The sequence below is a fragment of the Dasypus novemcinctus genome, chromosome X (genome assembly GCF_030445035.2).
Source record: "Dasypus novemcinctus isolate mDasNov1 chromosome X, mDasNov1.1.hap2, whole genome shotgun sequence".
Classification (NCBI taxonomy): Eukaryota; Metazoa; Chordata; class Mammalia; order Cingulata; family Dasypodidae; genus Dasypus; species Dasypus novemcinctus.
Window position 1 is genome coordinate 77,442,963 of NC_080704.1, and position 12,127 is coordinate 77,455,089.

The 12,127-nt window shown below is 42.0% G+C and overlaps 1 protein-coding gene across 2 annotated transcripts in view; it reads left to right on the forward strand.

Moving 5' to 3' along the window:
- Positions 1-828: 828 nt before the first annotated feature.
- Positions 829-12,127, forward strand: part of IGBP1 (immunoglobulin binding protein 1) — a 28,452-nt gene continuing 17,153 nt past the window's right edge. Inside the window, exons 1-3 of one of the 2 annotated variants that reach the window (XM_004472308.5) lie at positions 829-1,699; positions 2,085-2,378; positions 11,668-11,863. In XM_004472308.5, the coding sequence (XP_004472365.1) occupies positions 1,509-1,699; positions 2,085-2,378; positions 11,668-11,863 (681 nt within the window). In that variant the 5' untranslated portion in view covers positions 829-1,508. The remainder of the gene's footprint in view (positions 1,700-2,084; positions 2,379-11,667; positions 11,864-12,127) is intronic. The other variant, XM_004472309.5, reaches the window with a different exon arrangement.

The window sequence follows — 12,127 nt, forward strand, 5'->3', positions numbered from 1 at the left end:
TTTTTATTATTATTGGAATAATGAAAGTGCTCTAGTAATGACTGAAGTGATGAATACACAACTATGTGATTATACTATATACCATTGATTGCATACACTTTGGATGGACTGTATGCTATATTAATACGTATCAATAAAATTGATTTTTTAAAAAAGGGGAAAAAATTACTAAGTTTGTTTTGGGAGTCAGGCAATGTACCTTCCATGTAACTTAAATCTCCTAGGACAAATCATGGTATATATTTATACTGATTTGTTCAAAGTAGTGATGTCTTCTCTTTCAAAGACCTGGAATTATAGTTTACATCAGTGCTGTCCAGTATGAGCCACATATGTAATTTAAAATTTTCTAGTAGGCACATGAAAAACAGGTGAATTCAATTTCAATGTTTTTAACTCCGTATTATTTCAACGTGGAGTCAAAATAAAAATTACTGAGGTATTTTCATTCTATTTTTCAAAATAAGACTTTGAAATCCCGTGTGTATTTTACACTTAAAGCACGTTTCAATTCAAAATAGCCACATTCAACCGTGCAATAGCGTATATGGCTAGCGCCTCCCAGCGCAGTTCTGCATAATTGGGTTGCTTTCCAAACTGGTTTTTTATTCATGTAACGCCGTGGAGCACTTAAGTACCAGACACGGGGCTATCTGGAGAGGTCAAAGTGGAATAAGTCTCATTCTGATAAGGGAGACAGATTTGTAAGTTACCAACTATAATACAGTATAGTAGGTGTTATGACAGACGTGCACCGAGGAAACCCTGACTTGGCAGCGGGAGAAGAAAGGTTTCAGAAAGGACGCCTGTTGTGCGGTGGCTGGAGTTGCAGATTAACAAATGTGGACCAAGGAGAGAGGCTCCACAGGGCACCAGGCTGAAAGTACGCAGCTACGTGTGGGTGGCGGAGTGAGTGGCGAGATGGGGAACCGGACGGATGGGGATTGGCTGTGAGGAACCCGGAGCTACGTCGGCTGGATAGACGGGAAGTCGGAGGGGGGCGCTACTTCCATTAAAACCCTCGCGCGCCCCGCCCGGCTCACCCGGCGTCTGGAGTCCCTGGCAGGCCGGCCTCCTCAACCTGGGTCGACTCCGCAGGTAAGGCGCGTGCCTCGTTGGTTCCTAAAGCGCTCGCCAGCGCGCGCCCTCGCTCGCTCCCTCCCTCGCTCCATTTTCAACCCCGCCCCATGCGGGCCTCCGATCCCACGGACCTCCAAGCCCACTGTCGGGGAAGAGGAACAAATCGAAAAACAGCGCCTAGGATTTGACTTGAGTTGGATAAATGTCTGCAACTGGCCAAAGGCTGCCGGGTAAGACGAGTCTATGGAAACGGTTGCCAGGGTCCTCAAATAGCAGCTTCCGTAAGTCATCTGATGCTTTGGTAACAATGAGGCGACTGGACCAATGCGGCGCTCCTTCCGGTTTCGTTCCGCCTGGCCGAGTTCTCCTATACCAAAGTTGCCTTTGACCCCGGAAGTGAGGTCTTCCGGGTTCCTCCCTCCCCCAAGATGGCAGCAGCCGAAGACGAGTTAATATTGCCGCGGCTCCCCGAGCTATTCGAAACCAGCAAGCAGCTTCTGGACGAAGTGGAAGTAGCGACTGAACCCACCGGATCCCGGATAGTCCAGGATAAGGTGTTTAAGGGACTGGCCCTCCTTGAAAAGGCTGCCGAAATGATTTCGCAGCTCGACTTGTTCAGGTATGGGGCAAGAGGGGAGTAACGGCTGAGAACGAAGGTAATGGTTACCAAGGAGAAGCCATTGAGCCTGGGTGGGGAGGAGACCTTTAAGACTAGGAAACCTTTCATCCCTCTCACTCACTCCGGTCTTGGGTGCACTGTTTAAGTTTTCCACCTTTCTCGCGAGATGATTAATGTCCCACGACTCTGCTCCCTAGTGTCGGGCTGACTGCGTAGGCGTTGGGTGTGAGTGCTCAGCCACTTTAATTGGGAAAAAACCGGCCGCTGTTCCCCGTACCTCATCCCTCTGCCCCTTTCTTAACCCTGCCCTCCCCTTGCCCCGGAGCAAAAACCTCGGTTTGAATGCCCATCCAGGCTTCACAGCCTCTTCTTTACCTCTTTCCAGCCGAAATGAAGACTTGGAAGAGATTGCTTCCACCGACGTGAAGTACTTGATGGTGCCGGCGTTTCAAGGAGCTCTCACCATGAAACAAGTCAACCCCAGCAAGCGGCTGGATCATTTGCAGCGGGCTCGAGAACACTTTCTAAACTACTTAACTCAGTGTCATTACTATCATGTGGCTGAATTTGAGATTCCCAAAACCAAGAACAACTCGACTGAAAATAACACTGCTAGCTCCTCCATGGCCTATCCCAGCCTTGTTGCTATGGCATCCCAAAGACAGGCTAAAGTAGAGAGGTGGGTCAATAGCTATAATTCCAGAGCTGCCCCATGGCAGTGCCATTGGTGGGGGAGGGGCGACTGGGATGATGTTTGTCACTCTTGGTTCTTTCTGAGCCGAGGCCCTGGGTGAGAGCAAACTTTTCTGAAAATTTCTAGAAGTCTCTGCCTTTGTTGAGGTGATCATGCGTAATTCTTGGACCCCTACTACTGTATAATTGCCAACATTAGCTGTGTAGGTAAGCAGTGTCTTAACCTTTTCCACATGATAGGATAACAATATTCCATATGGTATGGTGGGATAAATATCTCTGAAGGGCGCAATAACTTGTAGCTATACTCCATTTACGATCATTGAGCGGCTCTGGATCAGGTGTGTTTTGTTCTGAACTGGTCTTAATACTGGTGTGGTTTCATTGTGTGACCCTGAAAAAGTTGCTTACTCTGTTAGTTGAGTTGTAAAAGCTTTATTAAGTGTATACAGTGCGTAGGAAATATATTAGGCACTAGGGATACAAATTGTATGGATGTTTATGTGAATATCAATATCTGAGTGTTGGTATGAGTATGGGTGGCCTGTGGCTTGGAGGAGCATATAGATTGGTAAGAAAAGCAAGCCTAGTAACAATATCAGTATAAAACAATGTGGTAGAAGGATGTGCAAGGTACTGTAAAAGTGGGGGGCAATTAACCCAAGAGACAGTGGGGAAAGGGAGAAGGCTCCCTGGAAGAGGTGACTCCTGTGCTGAGTTTTGGTTTGGTTGTGTTTTTTGTTTTTGTTTTTTTTTTGTTTTGAATAGGAGGAATAGGAGGTACCAGGGAATGAACCCAGGACCTCAAACATGAGAAGTAGGTGCTCAACCAGTGAGGCACACCTGCTCCCTATGCTGAATTTTTTAAGGATGAACAGGAATATTATCCAGAGGATGAGGAGAGGAGGGCCAGCAGAGGTAATAACATTAGTAGAGCCACAGGGATGTTAAAGAGCACAGTGCTAAGGGTGGGGATGTGTGTGAGGGGAACAGCAACTGTAAGCAGTTAGGTGATGTTAGAATATTGGAGGTGGAGGCATGGTGAAGAGGGGGAAGGGATGATGCTGACAAATGTTGTAGGATCTGTACCAAGGAGAGTTTGGGGTGTGAGGAAAGTAAAGGAGTATGACTTTGCTGCTAAGAACCTGAGAAGGGATTAAAATTCTAGCACCACCATTTAATTGCTCTGTGCTTTTGGCAGGTTACTTAATCTCACTTTGCTTCAGTTTCCCTGTCTCTAAAATTGGGATAATAATAGGTCATTTCTCATGAAGTGGTTATGAAAAGTAAAAGAGAAATACATATAAAACACTTAGCACTGTGTCTGACACACTGTGCTCCAAGTCACCTATTATATCTTTGTTATGGAGTCATAGACTTGGATTTGAGTCCCAGCTTTACTTACTTTTGGCAAGATATTTAGCCTATCTGAGCCTCAGGTTTCCTGAACTGTGAAATCGAAATAATAATGGTGCCTGTCTTATAGAGTTAAAAAGAATAAATGAGATAAAAGCACATAAAACACCTAACACAGTGTCCAGCACATAGTAAATGTTCTGTAAATGTTAGCAGTTATAATAGACCACGTTAAAGAGCTTAAACTTTCATTGGCAAAAGGGGCCTACTGAAGGGTTTTTTTTCAAGAGTAACATCATCATATTTGCCTTTTAACTAGCACACTCTAGCTGTAGTTAAGAAACATTGTAAGGGAAAAGATTAGACCCAGTTTGGTCACAGAGGTGATGAGGGTTCAACTAGGGCAATGGAAGTAGGGATGGGGAGATATATTTATTTAGGGAGGTTGAATCTGCAGAAAACCTGTGGATCAGTTGGTTATGGAAGGTGGGGTTGAAGGAAGCAGCAAGAAAAATGTCCATATTTCTTACTTTGGTCAATGGCTGTGTAATACACTGAGATGGGGATAGAGGAGAGGGAGAGCAGATCATTATGGGGGAAAGAATGAATTCAGTATTGAGACCTGTTGCGTTTAAGGTACCTAGGAGACATTCAAGTAGAGCAGACTAGTTGCAGGAAGCTCAGCTGAGAGGACTGATCTATAGAGCTATAAATTTGATTTATTTATTCAACAAATATTATTGAGCCTTCTTGTGTGCCAGGCACTAGACCCTGGAGAATGTGACAAAGTCCATGCACTTGTGGAGCCTTTATTGTGAACGAAACAGACAATAAAACTAGTAAATAATAATGTCATTTCAGGTGGTAAGAGCTATGAGAAACAGTAAAGTATAGTTAGAGGATAGTAACAGAAGATGGTTTTTGAAGTTATGGGATAAGCTGAGTCTCATGTACTTTGTATGATAGTGGGAGTAGCCCACTTTCTACCAGCATATACCTGGTAGTTTAAACCATGAGTTTGGTATCCAGATAATGAAAATATATGGGAAAAGACTATAAATGTCATAAAGATAAAAACAGTGTTGTAGAGAAAAACAAGGGCATGATTACATCTGGTTGGAGGGATGAAGAAAAAATTTCAGAATGTGATGGCATTTGAGATGGGCCTTGAAGGAAGGCTAGAGGTAGAAATTACTTATTTTTCTGAATGTAAAAGTAATACATTGTAGAAGCTTGGAAAACAAAAATATATGAAAAAACTGAAAGCAAGTCTTAATCCTAGCCCTCAGAGATAATCATTACCTTTCAGATGTATTTCCTTTCAGATATATTGTTATTTTAGTGACTAAACTTGGGATAATACTGTAAATAGAGGGTTCTATTCTGTTCGTTTAACCTAACATTATATATTGTGGCATTTCTCCATGTCTTAATAGAGTTTTTGAAACTGTTGTATTTAATGATAGCGTAATACTCTATCCTATAGTTGTGCCATAGTTATTTAAATTAATCTGTTGTTAAGTCCTTAGGTTATTTACAGTTTTCTTGTTATTCCAAGTAATGTGATGAACAGAGATCTTTAACTGCATCTCTCATCATTTCCTTAAGGTAGAATTTTAGAAGGACCTGTGACTGGGTCAAAGGGTTTGAATATTTTAAGGCTCTGTTAAGCACTATGTATCAACGTGGTACTTTCCACAATAACAAAGTGTCATTCTGTCTCACTGCACTGTAGTGGATGTTATTATTTAGAGAAGCCAATTGGGCAAACAAAAAAATGTATCTTGTTTTGATTTGCATTTCTTTGGCTAGCAAGCTTGATCATTGAACATTTGTTTAAAATGCCTGACAGGTGAGATATAAATACTTTCTTTATACTAATGAGTCCCAAATTTCTATTACTAGCTCAGACCTCTCCTGAGCTTCCAACTCCTGTTTCCCGTACCCCGCGTAGGTGTTTCACAGACATATCAAACTTAATATGCCCTAAATTGAAACTTTGATTTTTTTTTAACCTCCAAGTCTGCCCCTATACCCAAGTCTTTGCCATCTCAGTAAATGCCACCATCATTCACCTAGGTATTTAAGCCAGAAACCTAAGAATTAGCTTCGATTCCTCCTTTTTTTTCTGAATCCTGAAATCCAGTCCATCAGAAAGGCCTGCCAATTCTAGCTTCAAAACATATTTTCTTTCCTTTCATTTCTCTCCATCTCCACTATCATACCTTAGACTATGCCACCAGCATCTCTCACCTAACACAGCCAAATTACTAACTACGAGGCCCTGCATGGTCTGGAGCCTGCCTCTCTTTCCAGCCTCATAGTGTATCACTCTCCCTTTGCTCATTAGATTCCAGCCACACTGACTGCCTTTTAGTTCTTTGAACAGATCCAGCTCCTTCTCTCTACAAGGTCTTTGTAAATGCTGTACCCTCTACATGGAATGCTCTTCACATGGCTAATTCTTTATTCTTTAGGTCTCAGCTTAAATGTCACTCTTCAGACCTTCCCACACAAGTCTCATTTATCTGTCTGTCTGGTTTCTGTCTCTCCCCTAAAAGAATGTATCCATGAGGGCAGGAGCCCTTTCTCTCTTGTTCACTGTGACATGCCTAGCACAGGGCCTAGCATATAGAAGGTGCTCAAGAAATATTGTTGATAGGCAGGAAGAACTACACAAGCAAAAACCCAAAGACAGTATTTTGAGATATGTTCAGGGAATGAAAAATAGTTGGATTTCGCAGAACCTAAGAGTAGTATAAAGAACCGATGTATAGGGTGTTGAAAAAGGAAGAGGGTCAGAGGCAGAAAGGGATTAGCATGTTATAATAGTACTGCTACAACTAGGGTGAAGTGATAAAAATGAAGTATTACTTTTCCAAGAATCATTTCTATGATTTGTGAGCAGATTGTTCGGCTCCCTATTCACTCTCCGTGACGACCTACTAAAGCTGTCCTACATGAAATATCTTAATGTTACATCCTCTCCCTCTCAAAACCTTGTTTCATCACCTGTGTTCTCTGCCCTTATTCCCATCTTTGAGGAGTAAGTGTGAGTCTGGTTGATTAACTATGCTTCTATTCTTTCAACAGAAATAGAGAAGTAAGAAATGGGAACTGGGTAAGTAATAAGACCAGTTTTGAAATTAACTGAATTTAGGTCCTAAAGTGACAACTGGATAGCCATATCATGGTTGTGCATCTAAAAGTTATAAGACAGTTTTGGAGCTAGTGCTAAAAATTTAGGAGGTCTATGCTTTTGGGGATATGGATGTGTTTACCAAGGAATAACATGTAGTGAGGCGGAAAAAACAAGAATAAAACTTTGGGAACAGTCCATTTTAAGGGAGAAAGAAGAGGAAGGAAGGAGGAAATCAGAAGTATGAAAAGCAACAAGGTACAAATACAAGTACTTGGGAAAGAGAAAGCAAATGTCAAGTCCTCTGTGAAGCTTTTCCTAACATGCCCTCCCTCCCAGATACTGTAGTACTCAGTCCATATTACTTATCTTTCACAGCTATCTTTCTTTCTCTAGACTTAGAACTCCTCAAAGTCAGAGACCCACACTAATTGTATCCTTCGTATCCTAATCGTATCATTGTATCTTTGCTGCCTAACCCAGTCATTGGATCATTGTAGGTACTTGGCGGTATCTTTGGGAGGGATGGATGGAGAGAGGCCATCAGAAATACAGAATCAATATAGTATAGCAGAAAAAGTGTAGACTGGTCCAATTTCTGCCACTTAATAGGGTATCTTTAACCCCTCTGGGCCCCAATTTCCTCATCAGCGAACAATATTTGCATTATATTGATGCATACAAAGCCCGTTCACGTATATTTCATTTAATCCTCTGTTAAACTCCAGAAAGCACACATTCTTATCTCCATTTTTGAGATAAGGAAATGGGCTGTGGGAATTTACTTTCTAAAAGTTACATAGCTAGTAGATGGCCAGGCTAGGATTTAAATTCAGGTTTTCAAATTCCTGGTTCTTGTGCTGTTTCCCCCATAGCACAGAACAGAAAAGAGTGGTAATTTGAAAGTGTAGAAATATGGGTTGAGGAAAGGTGTCTCCAGGACACAGGAATGGCACTGGTAGAGGGAGAAATTGTGGCTGCTAATGACGGGAAAGGGTGATTGGTAGAGTGAAGCCTGGAAGATTATGGGTGGGAACTGGCTTGATAGTTGATAGTGAAAGTGGAGTTGTGGCCCCTTGTTAAAGACAGCATTAGCTCCTTAGTCAAGGTGAGGGTGATGGGATGGTGCTGTGGAGTCTACAAAGGAAGAAGAAAAGGATAGTTGAACGAGCGTGACTGTTCAGCCAAAGTTTGATGACATGGACTTACAGTTGACCTATTTGACACAAAATTGTGATTCTTTTTTTTAAGCTCTCTTCAGGAACTTGCTGAACAGGACAAGGGAATCGTGAAAGTTTGCCAGAATCAGAAGGGTCAGGGCTAGGGATTCTAGAGTGATAGGAAGCATTTCTATGGAATGACTCAACATGGGGATTAGAAGACAGTGATGAAGGTCTAGGACATGGCACTCGATATGTTCGTTGGAGCCCTGGGATTCCACCACAGTGCCTATATGGAGAGCTCTCACCTGTGTAACTGAGGTTAATTTTATCTGGTTATTATTTATTGGGGTTCCATCTAAGCTGTTATAAAAAAGGGTTCTTCTAAGACAGAAAGGTTTAACAAACAAAACAAAACAAAGCACTGGGCTAAAAGAGTTGAGGAGTTGAGGAGCTTGAAGTCCCAAGAGATGACAAAGCAAAATTAGGGGCAAGAAAGTAGAAAAAAAGGAAGGACCAGAGAGTACAGTTAGACCATATATATGCCAAGAACAGTAAAAAAGCATTAGACAAACCCAGACTGTAATACCTTGTGTTAATATATGTCCTGAGGCCCTAGTGTGATATTTTCCTGTGTTTTAGGTACATACAGTAGAGAAGGTGGGGGTAGGAGTGGGACTGGGGTTAAATGATATCAAGTAATATCTTTTTTTTTTTAAAGATTTATTTATTTCTCTCCCCTTCCCTTCCCCCCCAGTTGTCTGTTCTCTGTGTCTATTTGCTGTGTGTTCTTCTTTGTTAGCTTCTGTTGTCAGCGGCACGGGAATCTGTGTTTCTTTTTGTTGCATTATCTTGTTGGGTCAGCTCTCTGTGTGTGCGGTGCCATTCCTGGGCAGGCTGCACTTTCTTTCGTGCTGGGTGGCTCTCCTTGCAGGGTGCACTCCTTGCGCATGAGGCTCCCCTACGTGGAGACAACCCTGCGTGGCACGGCACTCCTCGCGCACATCAGCACTGCGCATGGGCCAGCTCCACATGGGTCAGAGAGGCCCCGGGTTTGAACTGCAGACCTCCCATGTGGTAGATGGACACCCTATCCACTGGGCCAAGTCTGCTTCCCTCAAGTAATATCTCTTAATAGCATTCGTAAGCTAGGCATTGACCTTTGTAGTGTTTTACTCAGAAGGCTACTGTGGTGATGGTGTGAGTTATATATAACATATAAAATGCTTGTTGGTTAAAAGGAAAAGGACCAAAAGTTTTATAATACAGAGTGTTTCCAGGGCAGTGGTTCTTGACTTTTTGTGGTTCCATGGTCCCCTTTGACAATTCGATAAAAATTATAGGGTTTCTCTCCAGCAAGAGAATGCATATATTATAGAGTTCTGTATAAAATACCAGGGATTTCAAGGACACCACCCCCAAACTCTATCCATAGACTTGAGAACCCTTTACTTGGGTGAATAGCCACAGAGAATCTGATTCTGGAGGTCTAGAATGGGGTTCCAGGCTTAGATATTTTGAGAAACTTCTGGTGATTCTGATATGTACCCCTGGTTAAGAACCACTGCCCTAAAGTAAATGTTGAGGAAGTTTGAGAATCTATATTGCTTAACTTCAAAGTCTAGGCATTTTCTTCAGACAGTTGGGTACTTGCCTTTAGCTATTAGAAAATCATCTGTCTATATTGCAGAGAAGGGACTGGTCTGTTGTGCTCTGGGGACAGGCATAGTCTTTCAAAAAGATCCTTTGGAAGCTAGATGCTCATGATCGGCCTCATGAACTTTTGTGAACAGCATAGTCTTTTTGGCTTTGGAAATGCCTCTGGAGACAAGAAACATTTAGCAGACTGCATTGGGAATGGAGTGACTCACTTTAGCAGAGCTGATAAAGAAACTCATTTCCATTTGTTCTAAACACCTGAGGAACTGCCCCATGCCCGAGTCGTATAGGTCCCTCTGTTAGGGTATGGACTTGGGAGTCTGCTTTCTGATAGGTAAAACCAATTTCGAAGCTTATCCAGGACTCAATTCTTTGTCTCTTCTCTATACTTTCTAGGTAATGTTCTCTAGTCCCCTTTCCAACTCTGGCTTCTTCACTGAACTAATTTTTACATCCAATAGACTATTTGATATCAATCCTTGGGTGTCTAATGGACAGCTCAGAGTTAAATTTCAACATTGAACCTTTGATTCATGAGTCGTCCTCCTCCCCCCACCCCCTAGCAAGCCTGTTTTTCCTGTAGTCTTCCTCCATCTTAGTAGATAGCAAGTCCATTCTGATGGTTGCTCAGGCCAAGAATCTTGGACTCCTCTTTTCCCTTAAGCTCTTACAGCCAAAAAATGAGCAAATCCTATTTTCTGTTTTTAGTACATCCACATCTCACCACCTCCACCACTACCTTTGCTCTTTCAAGTCACCATATTTCACCTGGATTGTGATGATAGCCTCTTAATTGATTTCCCTGCTTCTACCCTTCCCTCCCAACACCCACAGTTGATACAACAGCCAGAGTGGCCCTTATTTTAAAAAAGTTTCTTCATGTCACTATTCTATTCGTATCAAATTCAGAAGCCTCCAGTGACTTTCCCATCTCACACAAAATACCATTGTATTTGATATTTTGGGTATTGTGGCCTGCAAGTTGTGGTGCCCTAGCTGTCTCTCTAACCTCATTTCCTATTACTCTCCTCATTCCATTCCAGCCACACTGGTCTTCTTGCTATTTCTCAAAACACTTCAGGCCAGGCATTCCTACCCCAGGACCTTTGTATTTTCTTTTCCTCATATAACTCCTCCAGGTATCTGTATGGCATGCTTCCTTTATTTCCTTTAAGTCTTTGCTCACATGTCATCAGTCTGTTCACTTTACCTTATTTTTTGCTTCTTCATAGCATTTCTCAGCACTTAACTCATCATCTTTTTGTGTCTTGTCTCCCACTAGAATGAAAGCCTAATGAGAGTGAGGACTTTGTTTTATATACTGCTCTGTCTCCAGCACCGAGAACAGTGCCTGTCCCAGTAGGTACTCAGTAAATATTTGTTGAATGAGTGAATGGCAGATGACATACTAGAATGCATCCTGGAAAAGGTAGCTAGGGTGGTTATGAGTCTCTCTATAAGGATGAGTTGGAAGAGCTGGGAATGTTTTGCCTGGAAGAAAAGAAGAAATAACCATTTATTAGACTGTTTCACAAAGAGTTCCTGCATCAATGGGAGTTAAATGACTGCTAAGATTGTATGATTCTTTGAAAGTATAACTCCCAAATCGAAGCATTTCGGAAACATTGTGTGATACAAATCACCCAACCTAGTTAGGGATGATGTAATAAACTAAGGCAGTTCCCATTCCTAGAGATAATGGCAGGAGTTACTCAGACCAGGTTATTTATATGTTTTTTTGGCTTTAGAATGTATCTCAGTCCTTGCTGGTCCCTTCTTTGCCTGGTAGTCTGAGAGAATTGCCTGGTAACAAATTCTGGGGTGTAGAATTGGTATTCCTACCAAGATGGAAATCAGTGTACTTTCTACCTTGTTCTTTGAGAAGGTAAATCATATTGTGGTCTTTCAAAGGAATGCCTCTTTATTTTTAAGTTCATGGGTAATGCTTTTCTATGGAACAGATACAAGCAGAAGAAGGAGTTGGAGCATAGATTATCTGCACTGAAATCTTCTGTGGAAAATGGTCAAGCAGATGATGAGCGTGTTCGTGAATATTATCTCCTTCACCTTCAGAGGTGGATTGGTGTCAGCTTGGAAGAGATTGAGAGTATTGATCAGGAAATGAAGATCCTGAGAGAAAAAGATTTCTCAAAAGAGGTAAATCTGGTCACTGCCCATATAACTAAAAAAGCTGCTGTCAGAGAGTGGAATATTCTACAGAGGAGTGATCAAATTAAAATTCTTTTACGTCTCCATAAAATCATTGTTCTTACTAAGATTAGGAGAGGAAGACTGAAAATCCAGTATAGTAGCATTCTCTGTAGCTTGTGGTAGTGTTTCCCAGTCTTTTCTCAGCTCTAAGATACTTCTAGTCACTTGCTTTGTTTGTTTTTTGATATGCCATGGGGGAGGGAGACTTCT